Source organism: Buteo buteo, chromosome 10, assembly GCF_964188355.1.
Source record: "Buteo buteo chromosome 10, bButBut1.hap1.1, whole genome shotgun sequence".
NCBI lineage: Eukaryota > Metazoa > Chordata > Aves > Accipitriformes > Accipitridae > Buteo > Buteo buteo.
In genome coordinates this window covers 37,637,314-37,662,258 of record NC_134180.1, presented here as the reverse complement: position 1 = coordinate 37,662,258, position 24,945 = coordinate 37,637,314, and the positions used below count along the sequence as shown (strand labels likewise).

General features: G+C 43.1%; 3 protein-coding genes across 3 annotated transcripts; 2 read left to right on the top strand and 1 right to left on the bottom strand.

The window, feature by feature from the left end:
• Positions 1-622: 622 nt before the first annotated feature.
• Positions 623-11,601, bottom strand: BTF3L4 (basic transcription factor 3 like 4). Its single transcript, XM_075037098.1, has 6 exons — positions 11,449-11,601; positions 10,126-10,189; positions 8,524-8,637; positions 5,901-6,102; positions 4,056-4,115; positions 623-3,138 (listed from the first exon to the last, which is right to left on the bottom strand). The coding sequence occupies exons 2-6, from the start codon at positions 10,177-10,179 to the stop codon at positions 3,092-3,094; spliced, it is 477 nt and encodes a 158-aa protein (XP_074893199.1). The 5' UTR covers positions 10,180-10,189; positions 11,449-11,601; the 3' UTR covers positions 623-3,091.
• A 542-nt stretch (positions 11,602-12,143) lies between these two features.
• Positions 12,144-24,332, top strand: TXNDC12 (thioredoxin domain containing 12). Its single transcript, XM_075037097.1, has 7 exons — positions 12,144-12,384; positions 14,476-14,536; positions 20,011-20,063; positions 20,782-20,855; positions 21,416-21,485; positions 21,585-21,668; positions 22,111-24,332. Exons 1-7 carry the CDS (start codon positions 12,294-12,296, stop codon positions 22,188-22,190), a joined length of 513 nt encoding a protein of 170 aa, XP_074893198.1. The 5' UTR covers positions 12,144-12,293; the 3' UTR covers positions 22,191-24,332.
• KTI12 (KTI12 chromatin associated homolog) lies at positions 14,560-20,003 on the top strand. Its single transcript, XM_075037096.1, has one exon. It carries the CDS (start codon positions 15,844-15,846, stop codon positions 16,939-16,941), a length of 1,098 nt encoding a protein of 365 aa, XP_074893197.1. The 5' UTR covers positions 14,560-15,843; the 3' UTR covers positions 16,942-20,003.
• Positions 24,333-24,945: the final 613 nt, after the last annotated feature.

Genomic DNA, 24,945 nt, shown 5'->3' with positions numbered 1-24,945 from the left:
CCCTTACCAGCACTCGGTACCAAGCCTCCTACATCACTGACTGTACTGTGATCTCTGCCATCCATCATACGTGAGCATTTTTTTTTTTCTCATAGAGCAAATGCACCACAACTGCAGGTTTTTACAGACTTGCTCTCCTGCCTGAGAAGCCAGCCAGTCCTAGCTTTTCCATCCACAAGCTACGGAACTACACAAAGCTACTAGCAGTCAGGGCAGGAAGACTAGCATTTGCCATCTTACACATTGGCCAAGCTCTCGATTCTTTAGTCTTTACTGATTCAGCTTTGATTCTCTCGCATGCAATCCAAGAGATGTTTCAATGTACTTTCTGCTCTATCTTCCAATTTTCAAATCACTGCCAAGTTCTTTAATATGTCAGTATCTTGAATGTGTCAACAGTATTTAAGTAGTAAGTAAAGCTCAAGAGCTTCAGAAGTACAGTGGTTATCATGCTTCAAGCCAAGCAAAGAACATTTTAATGTTCACCATCATGTGGGGAGTTTTTATTGTACCTACACTCCCCAAAACTTCTCCTAGTAACTTTGCATTTCCATCAGCATGTACACTGTTTGAGTTATACCAGGAATAAATACGAAGAAAAAGAGCTTTTCCCACAACAGCCTTGATGGGTTACTTTTAATTAAAATCAGTTTAATGATTGATAAGCTCTAGTATTTCCAGCAGCAAATCGTAAGTGGTTGACTGTTTCCAGATACAGTGAAAAAACTGAAGATAATATAACTACATAAGCTAGCATACTTAGTTAGTTTACTGGTTGTCAAACATAGGAAAAAGTGAGGGTTTAACATATAAATTGTCACGACCAAGAGCAAAAATTAAATGAGTATTTTGTAGGAATCAGAAAGTTCAACTATATAAACTTCTTACGGAATCACTGCTTCCAATGCTTACTCTTAATCTCTCACAAAATTACTTTTGACATACTTCCTACATCAGAAACCAATGAGCACAAGTTTTCAGTATCTGATTAGTATTTAGGGGGAGGGGATATCCCATACATAAACTCAGTACAGTTGCTACTATGAAACATTCTTCACTCATGCCCCTTAAGCAAATGGAAGAACACTGCAAATACCTGTTTCCTAGTATCCTTCATTTGCTCTTTGAGCTTGTGGAGACAGCAAAAGGCAATGCAGTGTGCCTGCGCACCTGTTAATGAAGACATCTCTTCCTTACAAACAGAACAAATGCATCTGCAGCTGATTTAAGATTAGCCATACAACAAACCAAAGTTTCATTCAACACTGCAGGGAAAATAGGAGAGTGGGTATATGGGAGTGTGAAATCCTGAAGCTCTAACAGGATCCTCCCTAATCCTGCATGTGTCTTCCTCAGTCACTATCAGCAAGGATATAGTGCTGTTTGAAACAGCTGCTGCATCCACCTGTCGTTCCTCAGCTCGTGCTGGTGGGAGGAGGAGACAACACACAAGAGGGAGCATTTCCTCTTTTGTACTGTTATTTTATTTTGTAGTAAGATCCATGTAGTATATAAAATATAACAGGAAAAACTGAACAAAGCCTATAAAATAGATGGAGGAGTTCAGATGATGAACCACTACAGCTCTGCTTTCGTGGTTTTTTGATGATGTCACCAGAACTCATGTACTGTTTACATTGTACTTTTACAGTTCTCTAGCATATGAACCTACATAAAAAGCTGATATGTTCCAATTAAGCCATAATTAAGTGACAGATGTAGAGGAAAAAAAACCGGCTTTCTTAAGCCACAGCTGCCCTTGACACAGGTTACAATGATGTCTAGCTATACCATAATGCACATTACATCAAGAACCTTGAAAGAGCCTCTTGAGAAAACGAGTTCACATTAAGCATTTTAAAGAAAGGTCATAAATACTGCACTGTACCAACAGTACCTGCCAATGTCCTCCTTATGCCTGAGGAGCATTTGTGGTTTTTAAGAAGCTACTACATAGATGACACCAAACCTAGAGGTAGGTTATAGGCAAAGGTAAGTTACAGGCAAAAAAAAAAAAAAAAAAATCCCTTTAGAGCTAGTCATTGCACAAACTGCCCAGCAGGAGGCCAGGCAAAGTGTCAACAACTCTTTCCTCCCACCTTAAACATTGCTCACAGGGTACATTTAAATCCTAGTGCCATAAGAATGACAGTGGATCATCAGCCGCTAGTAAATGCAGTCATGCCAAGAGAACAGCTTGAAGTTCTTCAAGCAAAAATCTGTTACTGTGCAAAACTGGTGCACTGGACTGTTACCAACTAAACCTCCAAGTTTAGGAAGTGACCTGACGGTAGAGAACCAAGGTGTTCGTTTTCCTTTTGACGTGGGAAATACTCTACATAATCAACAGGAGAACATACTGCTAAGCCTACGTGGAAGGAGTCAAAGATCAGCTTGTCTCAAAAGGTTCAAGAGACAAGAAAAAAGGAAAAGTTGAGAAAGGTTAAAAAAAAAGCACACTTTTCTGAGACCAAGTTTTCTTTTTTTAAAAAGTTACTGTACCAAACAAGCCGGTAAAACAGCTCGTCTTTGGTATCATCTGGGATCAACCTAAGGTTGATAACAATTATCATGTACACATTTCAATAGGGATGAGAAACACATCTGCAAGTACGATAGTTAACAGCAAATTAAACCCAAGTTTTAATTGTGTAATGCATTCAGGTCACAAAATGTGGACAAAATTTTAATCTTAACTACCTTCTGTGCACTATTTGGTGATAATCAAAAGGAACAATGCTGAAGATTCATTTTATTTCTACTTCCAAAAGGAAAAGGGGGAAAGGTTAAATAAGTGTTCTCCAATTTGTTCTCCACTATATGTACACCCACACACATACACACACGCACATGCACACACCCCTCAAACTGCACTGACATTTCTTTTTGACCAAAAGAGTAGATCCTGGGAGTAAGTGCAAAATGCAAAATCAACTGACAGAAAATGCTGAACAAACAGCATCATAAAAATACAAAATATTTATATTACTGAACTATTAACAGATGATGTTCTCTGTTTCTTTAAAACTTTGGAACCACAGAGCTGATTTCTTAAATCTAGTCCATGCCAGCTTCCAGAACTATTAACGTTTTAGTTAGCTTCATTCTTTGATGCTTCATCAAAGTTTTCTACGAGATCTGAAAGACATGAAGATATTTAATACAGTAATGCCAAGTACCATTACCTTCATAAATTTAATGAAAATGCACACATTATAGGAAAGGTTAAGTAGTTCTTAACTATACTTATGTACATCAATTTTTACAGGCAGATTTCAAAGGGCTTTAGAAAATATGGTTTGTTTGAACATACGCAAAGAACTAGAAATGCAGGAACACTCAGAGGAGTGGAAGTTCTAACATGAAGTGATTAAGATCTGAGGTGCTCTACTAGCTGCAGTTGAGTCTTGAGCCATCAGCATTCTTTAAAGAATGCCTGAAGTTAGGCACCCATTAACTGTTGTACCTCAGGAAACAGAAAATGTTGGGAGAACTGAATTTTTATGCAAGGTCACAAAGAAATAAACCAGTGCCAGAGCATGAAGAATTGAACCTCTGGGTCCACCAGTTTGTTGTTTTAGCTAATACACCATACTGATGGATACAGAAGAATGTGGTGATTGATAGACAGTTACTGACAAATTAAGAATTTACAATATTTACTTATTGAGAAACTTTCAGACAGTGACATAAGCTTTGTTTCTTCTACTGCAGAAATAAAAATCCCCACCCCCAGACTCTGATTTAAAGACAACCTGATGACTATGTCAATCATGTCATTTTGCAGCCCTAAAACCCTATCTGGACATTTAGATCACCTGTTCAACCTCCCTGAAAGTATTTTAATCTATTTCCACTTAAGAATTAAGCCATTTGCACAGGGTAAACCTTTTTTCAAAAGCTGGAATCCAAAGTCATCAACTTTTTAATGCTGTCCAGTATATGAAGCCTCCCTCAGTAAGTGAGAGGTATAATTGCATCAGGAGCTAAATATTTAAATGCATGAACTGAAATATTTATACATTAAATGGACATATAAGTGTGTATGTGCCTACCTGGGACATCATCATCTTCTTCATCAATATCTTCAGATTTTGGTGCTTTACTATCCAACACTGTAAAAAGAAATATGGTGCTGAGTTTTCATTATACAGAATTAGGGACAGTCACACAACAAAATAAAAAAACATACAAGTGAAAAAAGAAAGCATTTCCCCAACCCCCAATAGTGATAAACACACAATGACTGGGTATCAACAGTAAACAGCACGACCATAAGGTCTACTTATGAACATTCTTACACCAAAGTATTAGCACAGCCATTTTCAAATGCTTAGGGGTATTAATGCAGAGCTAGCAAAAGATCAAATGATACAGAAAAAAACCCAGCACGACTAAATCTTCTAGCTGAAGTCATGTGTTTCAATGCAACAATAATGTGGTACGAATCAGGGACCAACATATCATATGATTCAATATCAAGAGGCCACAACTGTAGGAAAAACTATTTCCCTTTCAAGGGTCCTGCATCAAACTTAGTCTTAAGTCACGGAAGCTGGAACATGCTACAAGTAATCTAGAGAAATGCAAGAACTTAAAAAATTAAATAAAGCATTTCTTCTCATTGGTCTGACTTCCTGTACAATCTAAAGAAATCACGACAAGAATCCATTGGTACTGAGGTGGTATCAAAGAAATATGCTTATGACAATCCATCTTTCTCAATTTTGAAAGGTATTTTACATATTAGTAACGAAGGAGAAATAGACCCTTTATTTTCAATTAAACTCTGAACATGAAATATAGATGAAATAAAAATTCTTGATTTGGAAGGAATAAATATTTTTTGAAAACATTAGAACACGTAATGTATTTTCCAGTTCCAAATACAGACAATTGCAACATGTCCAATTATAGTCTTTTTAATGGCCATAACCATCTAACCAGTACAAATATGAATATTTTTTTTGAATGTCCAACATCACCAGGGCTTGATATCATGAAGTAGTTTTTGGCAATGAACTCCGATACAGGTACTTGTAATGCAACGTGTACCTGTTCTGCGGTCTAAGAAAACTTCTGCAAACTCTTATCAAAGTCTACAGACTGATAACTGATTAATTTCATAACATACACCATTGCAAGAATAAAATTTCCATCTATTCTTAAATTACAAACTTGCTCAGGGACAGTAGTTGAGACCTCTACAAAACATGCTATGGTGCTTCCCCAAGGAGGGTACCATCCTAAAAGGGATTGTCCCCAGACTCCATTTCTTAACCATAAAATTACAGTAATAGTTATACCGCATACATATACACACACACCAAGCTCCCATGGCTTTAAAATGAGTAGAAAATAAAGAATCACATTAAAAACTTTGATTTTTTTAATTTTCATCAAATCTTTGATTTTTAATTCATTTTTAAAAGTCTTGCTTTAATTTCAAACAGAATTATAGAGTTGAAGACACAGAACGTGTTTCTTCCTCTATATCCACAATAGAAATGTTTTTTATGAACAAAGAAAACAGAATCCAATTCCCTGACAAAAAGAACCTGTTGAGTTTTTCCAAGTAAGAACATGAACTTGCTTTCCTAAGTATTCTGTCATACGCAGTTGTACACCTGGAATCACAGCATGCCTGACCTACCAGATTTTTTTTTTATTTTTTTTTTTTTTAAATCAGGGCCTGCCTATATAGAATCTTGAATCAACAAGAAAAAAAAAAATGTTGTCTGCCCCCCGCTCCCATATTTCCGCAACAGTGGCAAATAAATAAAAGTACATATGTTTTTGATCACTTTTTAAGTCACACATGCTGCTGTTAAATATGGGTCAAAAATTTTATACTGCATACATTCTTTAAATCGGTGATGAAAGGTTCCAAAAAGACCTACCTTGTCTTGGGAATTGTTCAGCTAACTTCCTGAGACTTGTTAAGCTGTCAGCACCAAGCTGGCTTAAGATGCCTGGAAGCATTTCTGTGATTGGTTTAGCCTCGGCATGACCAGTAATTGCAAAAGTGTTAGCAGAAAGGGAAGCTTGAACCTTGGGGTTGTTGAAGTGAATAACTGTTCCATCATCTTTTATCATGTTCACCTGTTTAAATACATTAATAACATTTACCAAAATGGTGCAGCATCTTGTTGAACAAGAATGATAAATTATTAATTCAAATCTAGATTTAAAATATTAATACAAAAAAATTTACAAAACTAGTACTCCTCCTAGAGAATAATATAACCATGACAAAAGTGTCTGGAATTAACACCATTTAAACTGGAAACAAAATATAAGTTCGTGATAAAATATGGGTTCATACATACTATATGAAAAGGTTGAATTTATGGTTCCTTCATAAAATTACGCAGTATTTAGATGAGCGTATAAATATGCAAAGACTATATGCTATCATACAGTTCATGTATATTTTTAATAAAGGCAAAAAATATACATAGGTTATTAGACTGTAAGGCATAAATGAGTTAGTGTATCAGGCATGACTGGGGGGGAAAAACACAACCAAACCTTGAGCCCTATGGTAACTCTTTCCAAACTAAAAGCTCTTAACAAAAAAGCCTTGCCACATCAGTTTAAGACATCACCATTCACAGCTGTGTCACCTAACACGAAAACATTATTGTTTGTGCAGCAGAATTGGCAAAGGCACAAGATTCACAGTCTGGCCTAATTGCTGAAGCAGCCCAAGGCCAAGGATGCTTCCTACACACATACACACAGACCTGAGGTTTATGTACCAACTGCACTAGAACAGGCTTCTATGCCTTCCTAATAATTCCATGATGACTCTTTTAAGACCAAGTACATCATACAGTGACCCCATCAAAGATTATACTGGCATATTTGTATGGGTTTATTTTATGTTTTTTAACTTAAAGGGAGACAGAATGGAAAGTTAAAAAGGCTTTTCTTCTGGGCATGGCTAAACTGTGGTAAAGCAGAAAATAATTTTGTCTGAAAAAAGGAAGAGAGTTCTACCCATCAAACCGAACAGTAGTAGTAAACTTATGTCACAAAACTAGTAAGTATTGTTTTTAGTAGAAGTTACAGGGAGAAAACAGAAATTTGGGAACTAAAGAAAAGATCTAAAAATATAAAAACACACAAGTTATCAATCTTCACACAGCAGCAGAGTTCAAAATATGTTTTGAAGAGGAAAACCAGGTGTGTTGCTTTCCTGCAAAACTAAAGGATGCCCTGTCCCTTACATATGGGGAAATGGTAAAGGCTTCAAGCAGAGTCATCCTCCTACTTAAAAGCCTCTTTTAAAAACCACAAAGATGAGCTGTTTGACTCAACATTACTAGCCTCGCCAAACTCTTCTATCTACACAAAGTTTACCAAGGTCAACTTGTGTCCAGCTGAATACAACAACATACTGCAATTATGTATCTAGCTATCAAGGCAGAAACATATTGCATTATCTTCCTTCACATCAAGACATTTAAGATGCTTAATAACCATGTCTGAATAAAGATCTACACTAGGGATGGGGAGGGAAACAACCACAAAACAGAACAAGAACTATGTCTTTCTCTGGGTTTGTATAGCTCAGCATATACATATCAAGTCTAAGTAAACAGAAAAATTGAATTGTTTCTGTAGCAGAGGTATGAAAACTTACAAGCAAACCAGGCTTCTACACTGAATCTGTATTTGCCTTTGGAAGAGAAGTATGCACTAGGTGACCTCTGGAGGCACCTTGCAGTCCTCCTTTAATTAATTAATCACAGATTAAATATTATGCTTCTTTAACCAAGTACTACATTAATATTGAGTTCATGATGAAGGAACACCTCCTCCTCCCACGTATGAGTGTCACTCTCTACAGTGTTATGGTAAATGTCAGTGTTTCACTTCACATTTCATACATGTTAAATGTATGTAGATGTATTCAAGGAATATCTGAAACCTTTACAGTCCTACATACATAACACAGAAGCTGGTTATACATAGTCTTTGCTGTGTTGTAAGGAATATCATCTCCTGTGACTACCACAAACAATTTTGGTAATTTTCATGCAGTAAAAGGACCTAATTTTGATAATACAGACTTGCAAGTTCTTATTCCAGGTATTGTTGTGCTTTCCTTCATATTCTGCACCACACAACCCTTGCTTTGGATGTGCTTGCACAGTACATGTGTGTTTAATGCTCTTCTCTTTAAAGTAGGTAATCAAGTTCATGAAGTCAAGAATCCAGAGTTTTGTTTTGCAATGAATGCAAGACACATACATGACAAGCAGCTTACTAGCATCTATTATCACTGTCTGGCCAGCAGAACCTTCTCCCTTCTTTCTCTAGGTATGTATGCATTAATGTGAATGAGACAACAACCAATCAAATAACTTTATCTATCAATAACCAGACCTGTAAGTTTTTGAGGCAAAAAGAAAACTGTTGCTTGGGGGGGGGACACAACAAACCAACAAAACCCAACCACAACACCAAAACAACACAGTGAATTTAATTTCAAACAAGAAACGCTTATCACTATACCTCTTCAATGCCAGCAATGTTATTTACTGCCAGTTTTTTGAGGGAACTCTGAAGTTTTTTGTCATCAGCTGTAGCTGTTCTGTGCACCACCTTCTTCTTTCTGCGAGCTGTTCCCTGGAAAAGAATCAAGACACAACAGTCAGTTATTCTCAAAATCTCACAACCCTTTAATTTTTGAAAGTCGTTTCGCACTCTGAGGAACCTTTCTAAGCCATGAGAAAGCTCTGTAGTCAAAAATGCTCCTCAACTTACTTATCTTCACCTACGGTCTTAACTGTCAGCATAAATTTTAAGGTTTTTCTTAAGTGTAAAAGACCAAAATGACACTGAACAGTAGCAGCTTCTCCCTTCCCACAAGCTAGATTATAAAAATACTATTTGCTATTTAGCAATATATAAAAGTTTCCCCAAGAACTTTATTTTTTCCAAGATGAAGCACAAGTACAGCGACTTTAAAAGGTCACACTTTCGTAACCAAGTAATTAACATTTTTAAACTGTTCCACAGACATCAACTTTGGAACTCCTACTCTGCAAACTTTTGTACAACGGTCATGGTTTAACCCCAGCCAGCAACTAAGCACCACTCAGCCGCTCACTCACTCCCCCCGAGTGGGATGGGGGAGAAAATAGGGAAAAGTAAAACTCATGGGTTGAGATAAGAACAGTTTAATAGAACAGAAAAGAAGACACTAATAACAATAATGATAACACTAATAAAATGACAAGAATAATAATAAAAGGATTGGAATGTACAAATGATGCGCAGTGTAATTGCTCACCACCCACCAATCGACACCCAGCTAGTCCCCAAGCGGCGATCCCCCCGCCCCCACTCCCCCTAGTTTATATACTGGGCATGATGTCACATGGTATGGAATATCCTTTTAGCCAGTTTGGGTCAGGTGCCCTGGCTGTGTCCTGTGCCAACTTCTTGTGCCCCTCCAGCTTTCTTGCTGGCTGGGCAGGAGAAGCTGGAAAATCCTTGACTTGAGACTAAACATTACTTAGCAACAACTGAAAACATCAGTGTTATCAACATTATTCTCATACTGAACTCAAAACATAGCACTGTACCAGCTACTAGGAAGACAATCAACTCTATCCCAGCTGAAACCAGCACAACAGCCCTGACTACAGTTAGGAAATGAACACCTACACTGAATAAACTATACGCTTTTTTGTCATATTAGCTACCTGCTGGCTCAGAGAAAAAAAAACCAGCTCAGTGCAGAGTCAGATAAGCCCTGGAGCTGCCACAAAGGAAGAAACTCACCAACAGGGAGAAGAGAAAGACAGAACTGGAATAACCAACAGGTAAGCTTAGCTTGAGATTTCACAAGGTCACAAAAAGTCACTGAATTAAAAAGAAAGTTTACACACTAGAAACTACTCATCCAGTAGCTGTGAACTGAAAGAAAACTGCATTTCAGACAGCAGTATTACAATTCAGATCACACAAACCCTGTATTTTTCAGGCCTCAAAGTATAATTTTTCCCCTCCCATGAACTAAAACCTATGCTTTGAAAACCAAGTTTCAGACATGTTTCTCCCTCAGCGTGTAAATTACAGGAAACAGTACATCTCTGATGGTTTTCTTACCTTTCCTCCTATTCGGACCTGCGCTTGAAGCTTGGCCAGTTTTTCTTGGTTCATAGTGCTGTGTCTGAAGAGTAACAGTGAAATACAAGTTAACCATCAAAATATTAAAAAAAAAAAATTTTCACAGTCCGTTTTAAAAGCACTCTTAAAATTGCAGTGGGTTTTTAAGCTTACAGAAAATTCAACGAAACAGTGCATCAAACAAATACACATAAACAAAAAGCTTTAAAGCCACACAACCTAAATAATATAATGTGGTCCAGGAGCAGCTTGTTTAGCTGAAGTATCTGTACCATGAAGAGGCAAATCAACAGGACATTTCATTTTGCATCAGTCTGAGGTAGTGTGAATTTCCAAGTATGCTAGCTTACCGTTGGAGCCATTTGACTGAACTACTGACTCAGAACACACCCAACTCTGCACGTACAGCACGAGTGCTTCTAGAAAAACACCTTGAACAGAGCCCAGGGAGAGACCCATCGCTACACTACTTTGAATACTATTTTTTCCACATAGTGAATCTCTGATACATTTAACTAATAAGCCAGCTCCGAACTCGGTGAAGTTCACATCTCTGACAGATTTCCTACATGACCCTCTGGCAGCTATTCATCCAATTCAATGACTGCGAAGTTAGTCAAGTGGCATCTCCAACGGGTCAGGTGGGACCTTTAAAGGCTGGAAGACCTGAAAAATCTGTTACGGGTGGAAAAACACCTCAAGCCTTCCAACACAAGGAAAGCATTTCGCTGCTCTGCCCCAGTAAGTCACCGGTGATGCCCTGAATGAAGGGGGGAACCCCCTCCGCATTTGCATTGTACCGGGGAAGCGACGGAAAGGCGGAGACGGGGCTCCGGCGGGCGATCGGGGACACGGCGAGGCCCCAGCACCACCGGAGGATCACCACACGGCCAGGGCCTCCGCCGGGGAGGCGGCAGAAGGGACTCAGGGCGGCTCCCTGGCCACCCCCAAAGCCCCGGGGAGCGGGAGGGAATCAAGGCCCCGTCCCTCGGGAGCCAGGGCAACCCCACGCGGCCAGGGCACCGCGGCCCCAGGGGAGAGTCAGGGCCCACCCGCGCCAGGCCAGACCCCGCCACACCGCGTCCCGGCGCAAGGCCTCGCTCCCCCCCGCCCCCGTCCTCTCCTCGAGGAACGGCCGGCGCCCGCGGCCCCGCCACGGCCCAGCGCGGCAGACGGGGACGGGACGGGACGGGACCGAGCTGCCGCGGCGCCCCGCCCGCCCCACGCCGGGAGGCGGCAGGGGAAGAGGGTGGAGGGGCCGTGGAGGCGAAGCGGTGCCGACGGGCGCGGGGAAGGTCTTACCCGAGTCCGGCGGATCCTCCGCAGCCCAACACGCGGTGAGAACAAGATGGCGGCCAAGGAAGGAAAGAGAGGCGCACAGAGAAAGGAAGCTTCGCGCCACGTGACGGCGCCAGCCCGCCCGCGGATTGGCGGACGCCGAGGCGTTACATTTGCATAGCAGCAAGGGCGGGGGCGCGGGAAGGCGGGCGCGCGGCGCGCGGCGCCTCCTGGGAGTTGTAGTCTCCGGGGACGGGCAGGGACCGATGGCCGGTAACCCCGACCCGGGACGCGGCAGCGGCTCCAAACGTGTCACCACGCACTTGTCGGAGCGCTGTCCCCCTCGGAGAACCCTCCTTCATACACGAATGTTTGCGGCCGGTTTTACCTCCCCAACGAGCCGGGTGGGACAAAAGGATTTATTTGGGAGGAGAAAATAAATCCCGAACCCGCCCCTCACTGCCTGCTCCCGCCGGGGTAAGCCTTGATTTTGTTCAGGGGAGTAACCGGGGTTCTGGGGACCCGGTGTGACTGAGGTACTCCTGCCCCGGAGGCCTCGGCTACCTGCGCGGAGCCGAGCTGCTCTGACCGAGAGGGAAACGGCTGGACCCCCCCCCTCAGAGGGCGGGGGAAAGAAATGCCCACGGCAGCCCCTTCCCGCCCCGGCACCCCCGAGCCGAGAGGTGAGGGCGGTGCACCGCCCACATCCGCCTCACATCATTTCCTGGGCTTGGGGGAAAAAAAAAAAAAAAAAAAAAAAAAGAAAAAAAAAAAAGGAGGGGGAAGAATAATCACTTAAGCTGGTCCGGTCCCGTCTCGGAGGTTTAGGGGCTGCACCCGGGGTGCCGCTGCTGCCCGCGCCGACAACCATGAAGGCTCAGCCGGCGGCAGCCTCCATCTTCTGCCTGTGCCTGGCGCTGGCGGCCTCCGCAGCCTCCGCCGCGGAAGGGCTCGGAAAGGGTCAGGCAAACGTTTTCTTCGGGCTTTCCTCTCAGCTTTTGCCGTTGCCGTGAATGGGTGCGCGGGGGGGCCGGGCCGGTTCCCACAGCCCGCGGCGGCGGTGGGGGGAGGGAGGCCGGGCCGGCCTGGCACTGTTTAGAGGGAGACCGCTGCCTCCCGACTTTAAAGATGAGGGGGTCTTTAAGCGACCTTTGCCGTCCTGTCTCTGTTCAGGCTAAACCTCGAGGAGTTTCCCTTTCGAGGGGCCCCGCTTTTATGTGGCGAAGGCCGGGGAGTGGGGTGGGGGGCGCATCCCCTCAGTGCCCCGCCTGGTGCCAAGGTGCCCTGTCAGGCCTGCCCAGCCTCCGCTGGCTCCTGGCGGGCGGTGAACGGCTCTTCCTTCCCGCCCTCGGCGTCCCTTTTCCTTCATGACCGCTCCTCACCTCTCCTCTGGCTCGCCGAGGCCTCCTTGTCTAATAGCCATGTCTAATAGCCTGGTTCAGTTGCCCCAGGGCCCTGAGCCTCACCCCAGGTGGTGGCTTTAGCCCGTCGTGGAGATTAATCTCCTCTTCGGGGCTGGTAGCAAGGTAATTCGATCAATGACAGCAAAGCTTTGTGGTGTGGATCCCGGTCATTCCCCTTTTGTTTTACAGTTAATTGCTCATATGTCTTTCATTCAAAAGGAACACTGTGTTGCGTAATGCTTTTAAAAACATACCGAAGCTCGCCACAAAGTGGGTTTTAGTTTAAAAAAAAAAGAAAAGCCTTCGAAAAGTGTTTCCTAGCTAGAACAATAGAAGGTTTTCCCTGTTTTAACATGTTGGCCTTTGAATGAAATAGCTGATGTGTTGATATTCTGAGTAAACGTGACTTCTGCTAATCCAGCTGTTTTTTGCTCTGCCTCAAACATAGCCTCGTCTCTGAGGCTGCCTCTGCAGCTGATATGTGTGTGTGATTGGACATGGACAAGGCGTCCCCACCTTACTGTAGCACAACTAAATATTTGATGTGTTGCATCATATATGTTCACAGTTGTTCACGTCAGGAGAGGAGATAAGGCAATAAAAATACTGTGCCAACTGTTCAAACCTCCTGGATGCTGAACTAAAGTGCCACAAGGTTTTGTTGACCCTGTTTTTGGCGTTCTCCAGCTTCTTTGCCATAGTGGTCTACTGGAGACAATGTCCACTTTCCCCTGTGTCGGCACTGGGCAGTCTGTGGCTCCTGATCCCTCTGCAGCTCCTGAAATCTGCCCCCCTCAGCACCGTGGGCACTGGGGGTTCCTGACTAATCCAAACCCTCAGCAATGGGAAGAGGCAAGTCAAGGCTGATGTTTGGTCATCCAGCACAGCCCCACATTACTGGAGCCATGAGAGAAGGGAGTTCCCCTACGAACAGTTCCTGGATCTCCTTCGTCTCAGCTCTCCATGTGGCTTTGGCCATGTGCTGTGTTGGCTACAGGGTCAAAAAACCTGGCAGTCCCTGCTTTGCAGTTGTTAAATGTAGGCTCGCTCACTCTTTATCTCGGCTGACATAATAAGACTTGTTACCTGGGTATGAGATAAAATGTTTCCTGCATCGTTCATACACTGTAACGTTCAGAAATCTGTGTAATGGTGTTCTTTCTTACTCTTTGATTATATTAATATCAGCAGTAATACTTAATAGTTTTAGAGCAATTAATGATCATATGTTGGCCTAGGAATTTTTAAGTTTCGCTTTAGTTCACGCTCAGTGGGATTTAGAAAGCCAAATGCTGACATGTTTAATTTGTCACTGATGAGTTAATAAATGTTCACAGATTGAAAAAGAACGGGGAATAATCAGAAGGCCCTTCATTTCTAATCTCTGTTTGGGGGATTTTGGTGTCATTTGCATACACATAAAAATATTAATGAGTGTGGTATGTTTTTGTTAATTAATTTCAGTGGGATTCCTCATAAGACTATGTAGGTTGTAAGTATTTGCAGAAGTCTTTCAAGGGCTGGGATTATAGTTGGCTTTAAAAAAAGAATGTAAAATGAGTTGACAATATTCTTAGGGTTGGACTGTTTTCTTCTGATAGCTGACATGTTAAATTATGCACCATTTATAAACCCTTCTCTCTGGCAGGTTTTGGAGATCATATTCATTGGAGAACACTAGAAGATGGGAAGAAAGAGGCAGCAGCCAGGTATGTTAGCTAGCGTTAAATACAGAAAAGTGCCTTTAAAAACATTCACAGAGGTTCTGTGTCAATCCTAAATGTAACCACAGAAAACAGTAATTGTTAATAAACATGAAGGTGGTTTAGGAGACTGTTCAGATCCCTATAGCTTATTAGAGAGAAAATGCAGAGTTTTGCCAACTTTGCTGAGGCACCACGTAGGTTTAATCACTGCAGTCGAATTAAATGATTGAAGTCCTAGCGTGTTGTTGAAATGAGAAGAAAATAATTGTTTATCATAGTAAAGAAAGAGATGGTTCTCAAACCCACGGATGCATGTTTGAGTAGTACTCCGTCCCCTTGAACTCGGCAGTGCTAACAGCTTCCGTAAAATTCAGTGTGCCTGTATAGATGAGGCCTCAGAGGGAGATCAGAGAGTTATTTTTTTACCATCTGCAGAAAAAGTCTGAAAGTGTCAGACTATAGTGAACTGGTAAGTTGTTTAAGTGGAACCCTTTCTGGGTTAAGCTTAAACTCTAAAAAGAACACTGTCTCTGTGAAAAGGTAAAAAATGACATTTTGACCCATTTTTTTCTCAGAATTTCTTCTGTTTCTTGTTAAAATGTGAGAGGGAAAATTGTATGCTTATAGATTCTACTTGTACTTTTAAATTTATAACCTAGCTCTGACAATGCTGACACGAGCGGAAATTCATTGCACTTTCCAGGTTTGCTGTTTAATTGAATTCTGCTCTCAGACGGATCTATCTGGCGAGCGTAGACACCAAATTAACCCAGATGGTACAGTTCAGAAGTCTTACAGGTTTTTATAACTGGTTATTTTAGCATTTATTTGATACACCTGTGCAAAAAAAAAGGACTATTTCAGTATTTGCGGGAATAATTGTAGCATTACTTTGCAGTGAAGCAGAGGAAGCTGTAAAATGAGACAGAGGAGGGAGGGAGAGAGGGGTGGCGAGCTGTCAGGTTGAGGCAGGGTGAGCGTTTCTGGTCAGAAACCCCCGGCAGCAAGGGACGGGTGTAAGGCACGCGCTCTCCTTTCGCTGCTGGAAACACAGACCGGCTCGCTGATTGGAGTTCAGCAGCATTCGAGTGTTAGCGAATTGAAGGATTGGGAGAAACCACCACCAACAAAGAAAAGATAAGCCTAAAAAGCATATTTTTGGTCTAAGTCTGACCTTAGGGTCAGGAGATGAAAACTTGTACGGAACTGTCTGTTACGCATCAGGTGAGATGCGCCTGAGCCGGTGGTCTGGGAAGTTTCCAGACTCGGGATTTCAGTTCCGTGAATAGCACAGTCTGGATGTGCCGGAGATGCTGGAGACGCCTGGTTTTGCAGTTCCCTGCGGGCGAGGGTGTGGATCCGGCGGTCACACCGGGACCGAGCGCCTGGTTCCCGGGGGCAACCCCCGTTACCCGTCGCACGGTGTCCCCGGGCCGGAGGCGTGCCGTAGCGAGGCGGTTCCCCACAGCTCTCGGGGCCGCCTGAGGCGCTGGCCCTCGGGGGGCCGCCTGTGCCGAACCGCTGCCGCTGCGCGCTGCCCCCGAGGGCCTTCCACGCGAGCCCGCGGCCCACCGGCTCCGGCGCGGGCCGCGGGCGACCGTGGGCGGGGCGCGGGTGACCCGAGCGGAAGCGGTCGCCGTCGCCGTCCGGGTCAGAATGGCGGCGGGGCGGGCGGCGGGGGCAGGATGCCGCTGGTGGTGCTGTGCGGGCGGCCGGGCAGCGGCAAGAGCCGGCGGGCCGCGGAGCTGCGGGAGGCGCTGGGCGGGCCGGAGCGGCAGGCGCACGTCGTGGCCGAGGCGGAGGGCGGCCGGGCGGCGCTGAGGGCCGAGGTGGAGCGGCGGCTGAGCCGGCGGGACGTGGTGATCGTGGACGCGGGCAACGAGCTGCGGAGCATCCGCTACGAGCTGTACTGCGCGGCGCGGCAGGCGGGCACGGCGCGCTGCCTCCTGCACTGCGCGGGCGGCCCGGGCGGCCCCGACGAGCCGCCCTTCGAGGCCCCCGACCCGCGCAACCGCTGGGACCGGCCGCTCTTCACGGTGGGCGGGGAGGAGCCGCTGCCGCTGGCCGCCATCCGCGCCGCCCTCTTCGAGAGCGCCCCGCCGCCGCCGCACCGCGCCACCCGCAGCCAGCCCCTGCAGTCCAGCGGCTTCCTCCACCACCTCGACCGCGTCACCCAGGAGGTGCTGGCCGCCGTCATGGCCGCCCAGAGGAGCGGGGCCCAGCCCGGGGAGGTGGTGCGCGTCCCCGGCGTCGCCGAGGGGCTGGTGCTGAACCGGCCCGTGAGCATGGCCGAGCTGAGCCGCCTGCGGAGGCAGTTCATCAGCTACACCAAGATGCAGCCCAGCGACGAGAACTTGCCCCAGCTGGCCAGCATGTTCCTGCAGTACCTGAGCCGCAGCATCCAGTGAACCCTCTCACCCGTGCCACACGCAGCCCGGGCCGTGCTCCGGTCCCGGAGTGCTTGCAACAGTAAGAACGTGCCTTCCAGCCGCGGCCCCCGCAGAGCTGGGGTCCCAGCTATCGCGCGTCGGATCGTGTGGCGGCAGCAGCTCTGGGAGGATGGATGCCGCGTGTCCCTGCAGCAGCCGAGCAAGCTCTGTTGCTAAGAGGGTCCGTAGGGATGCTGTTCCCTCACCCCTGTGTTTTCCCCGCTTGCATCTTTCGGAAAGGAGAGCTACTGTTGAGTCCCCGAGCGAGTGAGGTCTCCTATGGAGACATAAACCCCAGTACTCAAATAGCGTCTGAACACAAAAGCCCAGAAGGTGGTGACCGTAGGGAAGACCTGTCCCCTCCGCATTGGTATGTGTATGTCTTGAATAAGAAGATTGTTTTTCCAAGGGTGTCTCCAGATAATGTCAAACTGCAAAAGGGACTTCAGGTCCAGAACTGGAACAAGCTGTGTTTTTAGGATGCGACTGCTTCAGAAAGTCCTACTGAACCCCAGAGATAGATTTGCAAACTCTGCACTACAGAAGGGTGCTGGCTTAGCAAACTCAAACCTCTCTGTTTCAGGTTTAACAATCAATTGTGTGCCTTAAATGGAGTAAAGTCTTAATTGACCTGCAGGACTATTCTGTTAAAATCACTTGCTATGTCTTTTCTCTGCAAGGTCATCATTAAGCAGCTTGGAAAACACTTAATTGTTTAAGAATGAGTGTTCTCATGGGAAGAATGAGCTAAAATGACAGTGTCTGTTCTGGGTGAAACTCTCCTGTAGGCCTGTACCAGGTGTGATGGGTAACTTGGTTTTGCACTTAGTTGCAACTAATTTCAGTCTTTGCTATACCACATATTATATAAACTTTTCACTTTCTGGTGGATACGTCATCCCTCATTTTAATAAATTTTGGCTTTTGGTTCTAATTGTATGTGTACTGCTACTTGGGAGGAAATGGTAAAGTGGGGCAAGAAGGGTCACTTCAATTACATTGGCTGTTTATCTGATGTACTGGCTGCTAGGTGGACTTAGGGACTGCAGAACTGAGAAATGACTACAAAAATGTTTTGATGTAAATAAGTTTATTTTCCCAGTCAAAGTAGAGAGAATAAAGCTGAGAAAATACATTCAGTGTCTCTGAAACTTTTATGAGTTCTCACTGACTAAGAGTTGGTATTTCAAGACTGTGAGCACTTCCATTTAAAATCTGCTTTGAAAATTTCTCTTAAAAAAAAAAAAAAGTGTTTTGCAGTACCAATTACCAGATGATAGAACTCTTCTGACATGAAGCACTGATCCTTGATGATAAGAACAATGGGTGTTTTCTAGACTTAAATCAGCCTCTCCTCAAGAAAGAGGCAAAATCATGTTGGACTGTATGGAAACAATGAAAAAAACTGCTTTTTCATCATCAGGGAGAGGGCGCTGGTGCAATACAAGCTTTACTAGGGAAATGTGTATTCTTGCTCCTTACTGCAAACAGAGTGCTCTGTAAAGGTGATAAAATATTGGTTAGTTATAAATGGCAGACTTCTGTTTGAACTACTCTAAATGTTAATGGCTTCCTCTCCACCCTTTCCTTGTTCTGAAGGCCATAACTGAATGCTGTTAAGTAGAGAATTCCTTTCATATCTATCTACAGCTAAAGAAAAACTCATACATCTGTTCTGCTAGTAATTTAGTTGCCGTTACGTGCAAAGGTGTTTGTAATTTCTGTGTGTGAAAATTTTACTTTATTTTTAACCTCTAATATGGTAACAGAGTTTACAGTAGCAGAAAGCTTACAGTTTGCTTTGCTTGGCATATCCTGAAAGAAGTATCCATGTAGTATATTCTCTCTAGAGTCCTTCCTTTCCTTCACTTAGTTTTACGCTGTTCTTACTGTTCTGGAAGCTACATCATTATTACCAGCTTCCCTTGGATATTATGCCATAGCTTAAGGGGTTTATTGGTGAGAGAAAAGGGATGAGATTCCCAATTCCTTGTTCCTTAGTCTTTCTTAGTTTTTTGCCCTAGTCAGCGTTCACCAGCTCAACTGTTGAATGGTAGAAACAATGAAAATGTTAGTAAGGACTTCTGCATGCAGAAAGTGTAGAGGTAAGTATTGTACTACCTGGATGTGTTCAGTAGCAACAAAAGTCACCTGTAGTTGTATTGCTTTTCTTGTTAGAACGGTAAAATTGATGCAAAATAGTCAGGAGCAGTGAAGTGGTGGATTAATTGAATCACCAACCCTAACAACAGGAAATATGTGGAATTCGTAGTGTCTTTAAGGCCTCTCTTGTCTAATCGCATAATGCAGCCTGAATGTGTTATAAAGCAACTTAGAGAAATTGAACTGGGTAAGTTTGATTTTGTCAGAAGGTGAAATGCTGAGGGGATTTTTGAAGAATAGGATTAAATAAAACATATCTCGGGGCGACGGAAACTTAACCTCTGGGTAGCATAGGTAGTAAAGGTCAAGTGAATTATTTGGGAAGAGACAGAGAATAATAAAGAATAACTTTGGTCCTTTTGCATTGCACTTTATTGAGGCTGCAGTTCCACGCAGGCCCCCCCTCCTCCTCAGTCCTGGCACTTGTCACATTTGTCACAGATTTGTTTCAGCATGCCAACATGTAGGAAGCTAGCCTGGCAGCCAGAGGGCTTGCTAGGTTACTGTGTGTGATTACTGTTCAATGGAGGGTCTTAGTCATAGGAGGTGACTGAAACATAAACTAGTTAAGAGCAGATCTTCCAAAGAGAAAGTCTCCTCCTCTATGAGCAGTTATTGGCTGGCAGTTGTAATAAATTACTATTATACATGTTCTAAGATTGGGAGAACTTTTTGCAAGACAACCTTAGAACACAGCAGAATCTCTTTACATCTTTCTCATTTTCTGTTACATTTAGCCTTTGTAGAAGTCTTGACTGTTAAAATGTGCATGTAATACAATGTAGTGATTTAGAGGCTCAACTGGAAGCTTTCTTTGACAATTTTTTCTTTCTTTCTTTTTCTTCCTTTCCTCCCTTTTCTCCCTTTCCTTTCTTCTTTTTTTAGTGGTTTGCCTCTTATGGTTATCATCCACAAGTCTTGGTGTGGAGCTTGCAAAGGTAAGTGTATTTAATACTAGAACTTGCTGAAATTTCTAATGAACTTTTGTATACAAATCACGTAACCATGAGAAACATGAACTTTGCATTCAAAATGTAGCTAATGGTATTTGTATTTCATTTAGAGCAGTGTAATACTGTGCCACTTTACCTGTTAGCACTGCCAAAAGTCAGCCATGCCTAAATGCCAGCAAAATAACAGCTGCATTACTGCACTTCTGTAGTGGCTGCAATTTCTCCTGCACTTGGCTATAAAAAATGGAACAGAATGAATGATGTTCAAGGATTAAGTGTAAGTTGCCTTACTTTCAGCTGGTGGTTCTTCGAAGATGAGGCTTTGTCTCTTTCAGTATCACAAATGAACAAGCTGGGCATAATGGCTAAGCTTAAAGGATGAGCTAGTTGAGTGAGAACAGTGGTTTACAGCAAGCTTTTTGCTTCTGTTCCATTGGTTCAAATATGACCGCGTATGTCTGTTGGCCAGGCTTCATCATATGGCTGCCCAGCAAGGATTGCTTCAGTTACCTGCTGTTCTGTGCCTGGCTTGAATGGTTTCATACATATATTCCATTTACTCACTGCTTATTGAAAAGTACCAGCTCTCCAGAGGGAGGAATGAAGTTGAGATTTTGACGCTGACCTGAAAACCTGAAATCTTTTCCAATGTCTTTACACACCTCCTCTTTTTTTTTTTTTTTTCTTTTTTCACCATATTTAGCTTTAAAGCCAAAGTTTGCTGAATCCAAGGAGATCTCTGAACTTGCCCATAATTTTGTTATGGTCAACCTTGAGGTAGGCTGCCCTCTGATTTGTATCCATATTGCTGTCTAGTAATTAAGTATTTGGAATCCTACTTAACTGGTTGCATCCTGTTTTGTGTACATCGTAAATCCTGCACTCCTGAATAGGTATTCAGGATTGGTTGATATAGCTGATTGTTTTAAAAAGAATTTTCTTCAGTCTGGTTATTTTAATTGTGTTTATAAACCTGGCTTTCTGCCATTGTCTCTTTCACAGTTTGTACCTTGTGTCATTCTGTGCCGCAGTAATGGAATTTATTTTCATTGTCTCATGACATATCAGCCATTCCTACACCAAAGTGGAGTGTTTAATGCAAATTGACAGAACAGAAAAAAATATGATTATTTTCACAAATGATACTCATTTAGGTAAAAATAACTTTTTTTTCCTTTGAGAGTGGAAGATACCGCAGTTACCTAGTGTCTGCTCAAGATGTAAATTGCTCAGGGTAAAAGGAGTCGGAAGGCAATAGCTTGATTCTTTAAAATGAGTGCTGTGTTTTGTTGGGTATCTTGCTAACATGTTCTCTCTCTTCTGTCCTGCTTTGGTAGGATGATGAAGAGCCAAAGGATGAAGCTTTTAGTCCTGATGGAGGTTATATTCCCAGAATCCTTTTCATGGGTAAGGCAGCCACAGCTGTTGTATCCACTCACAGTTCTTACTGTTACCAATTGTCTATTGTTACCACCTAAATTTCCTGTTTGATTTCTTGTTTCATAGACCCCAGTGGAAAAGTCCACCCAGAAATCATAAATGAGAAAGGAAACCCCAGCTACAAATACTTCTATACCAATGCTGATCAAGGTATGTGCAAAGTAGTTTGAAGTGCATTTTTAGTGAGATGAAACTCTGGGTGTGTCCTGCGTGAAGGACACACCTTCACTTTTGAGTGGAGAAAAATGATGATACTTTACAGCATAACTGGGAGCTGTTAGATACAGTGTGAGTGAGTGGTTCTTTTATGCCTTGAGGAACCACGTTCAGAATCATGATTCACCTTAATACCTACTAGAATGTCTATAGGACCTAAACTTTGTCTCCAGTTGTGACATGGCAAATCATGCAATTTGCGTGACCCAGCTACAAATAGTTAGGAAAAAGGCGCAGGACTGTTCTTGTTTTCCACAGGTTAATTTGTAGATCTACATTCTGTACCTGTATTGTTTTAAAACGCTTTCATTACCAGTCCACTTTGATGTTTTCATCTTGAAATTAATAGTTGATACCTCTCTGTCTAATCTTTCAGTTGTCCAAGGGATGAAGGAGGCCCAGGAGAAGCTAACAGGTGATGCTTTCAAACAAAAACACCTGGGAGATGAACTATAATGAATACACTGAATGATGCTTTTCCATCACTTGGAAACTCTAAAAGGAAATGATTAAACAGACCAAGAATGTAGATGCACTGAAGGGACATAATTCTTCTGTCAACAATGTTAGCTTAAACCCTGTTTGGAGTTCACACACATGCATCAGTTACAGTGTTATCTCCTCCTCTGCCTGGCAGTTTGTACTGTAATGGTTATTTGCAACTAGGTAACGTGCAAACACATCAGTTTGTGTGTTTGAGCAACCACTAATATTTGGTGTTAAAAGGGAGGTGCGTAGGGTGAAACATTATTTGAGGACAAACGGTGTGATTGGAATAACAAGAAGTAGCCAACATTTTGACGCTTAAGCAGGGTTGGATCCCTCTTTTTCACTGGTATTATGTGATCCCGTTGTTTTTACCGGGGATTCCTATCAATGGGGCATGTTCCTGGGCCAGGTGTTTTCTAGACATCCCAAACCATGAATTCTGCCACTAAGCCAAGTAGAATAAATTTCATGAATGTCCAACTAGCATGTGAAATTATTAGCTCTGCAAACATATTTTTGTGTAAAACTGTGTGTGATTCATCTTTATTTGCCTTTGGGCAGAAATTTAACTTTTTCCTTGGGCACTCACCTTTTGATTGTTTTATCAAGTGAGGGTGGGTTATGTTGAAGCTTTACGGGGAATTCCCCTTTTATTCTTTGAATGTTTTTTGGCGAATGCCTTGCCATCACATTGTACTGTATTTTTGTACCAGGGTGAAAAATTAAACCTTTTTAAACATAAGCATGCAGACAGTGTTTTGTGGTAAAGGGCGTAGCTTTCCATTCTCAAGGATGGGGGAATATATTTTTGTTTATGTTGCAGTGGTTATTAATGTTGAATGTCATAGCTGAAGAATGTTTCTGCTTTTTATAATTAAAAGACAACAGTTGTTTTTTCCATGTAATCACAATTCAGCCATTCTTATACTACCTATACTGTTGAGGGCAGAGTAGTACCTAGTGTTTATCTATTGGAACTGAAAAGAAAAATAGAGAGGAAGAAAATCACCTCACTCAACCTGCTGGTAATGCTTTTTCTAATGCAGCCGGGGATGCTGTTGGCCTTCTTTGTCACAAGGGCACATTGCTGGCTCATGGTCACCTTGTTCTCCACCTGCACTCCCACGTCCTCCTTCGCAAAGCTGCTTTCCAGACTGTCAGCCCCCAGCCTGTACTGGTGCACAGGTTATTCCTCCCCAGGTGAAGGACTTTGCATTTCCCTTTCTTGAACTTCCTGACAACCCTCTCTGCCCATTTATCCAGCCTGTTGAGGTCCTTCTGAATGGCAGCACAACCGCCTTGTTATCAACTACTCCCTCCAGTTTTGTATCATCTGCCAGTTTGCTGAGAGTGGACTCTGTCCATTCATCCAGGTTGTTAACGAAGATGTTAAACTATCAACCCCAGGGGTACTCCACTAGTGATGAGCCCCTTTGAGCTGAGTCGTTCTGCCAGTTTTCCGTCCACGTGACTACCCATTAATTTAGGTTGTACTTCATCAGTTTGTCTATGAGGATGCTGTGGGAGATGGTGTCGAAAGCCTTAGTAAAGCCAAAATAAACAACACTTACTGCTCTCCCCTCATCCACCAAACTAATCATCTAAAGGAAGAAATCCTGTCCAAAAGGCACTTACCATAACTTCCCATAACAAGCAGAGATTTTTCTACAGATGATTTTTGAAGAGCTATCTGAGGACATGAGTTGGGGAAAATGGTATACAATAAACCCAACTTGTCTACTGAGTCCATTTTCACTGTTCAGTAGCATTATGAATTTTACTTTCCAGACCAGTCTGCCTTTAAGGGATTTTAGACACCAAAACTCAATTGGGCACTAAAAGACAAGGACTCAGTGGAAATAATGGGATTATTGCACGTTACAATTACCCTACTCAGCTACTAAAAGTTATTCTACAGGTTTTATTCTCTGATCCTCTTGCAAGTTGTCTAACAAGTTAACGATTAAATTGAACTCAGTAACTATTCTCGAGTTGTATCAGCCTTCAAAGTAAATAATTCTGTGTAAGTCCTGAAAAAGGATTTGTGTTTTGCATAATTGTCTTTTTTTTCCCAGCTGTATCAGTTGACCTAATAAAAAATAGGCCCAGTCTGATGCTCCTTATTTCATTTATAGCCTTAGATTGACATGACTATAAAAAAAATCATTGCTATGTCTTTTTTACTTGCCAGCAGGGGGAGGACTCTGCTTGTTCATCTGGGATGTGATTCAACAAATAATAATTTTAAAAAAATATCTCTGATGCAAAATAGCAGGGTGCACCTCTGCGATTTTCCAGGCATGCTTTTGCAGCAGCTCTGCCCTTAGCTCTGCAGTGAAATTAGAGCCCATGAGATCTGTATCATTTGTCCCTTTCTTTGCTGTCAGAAGCAACATGGCCTCAAAGTAATTTTTAAAAACTTCTTCATCTAGAGAGATCTCCCTTCAGTGACAGATGCTGGCAATGTGCTTCAGCCTTTACATTTAAGACCATCCTGATTCAAAATTACTCTCCTTCACCTCTTCTCTCATGCATCTCCTTCAGCATTTTATGCCTTCCAGACTTGCTACTTCCGAATGAAAGAAAGCATTCCATAATCCTTTTTCCATTGTAATCTGGCTGCCTCCTTTCTCGCTAATCCTTTCTACCCTCTGTATGTTCAGACATAGTGAGCTGGTACAGCTTCCCCACCCTCCCTTCTACTTGCTCTCTTCTACACCAT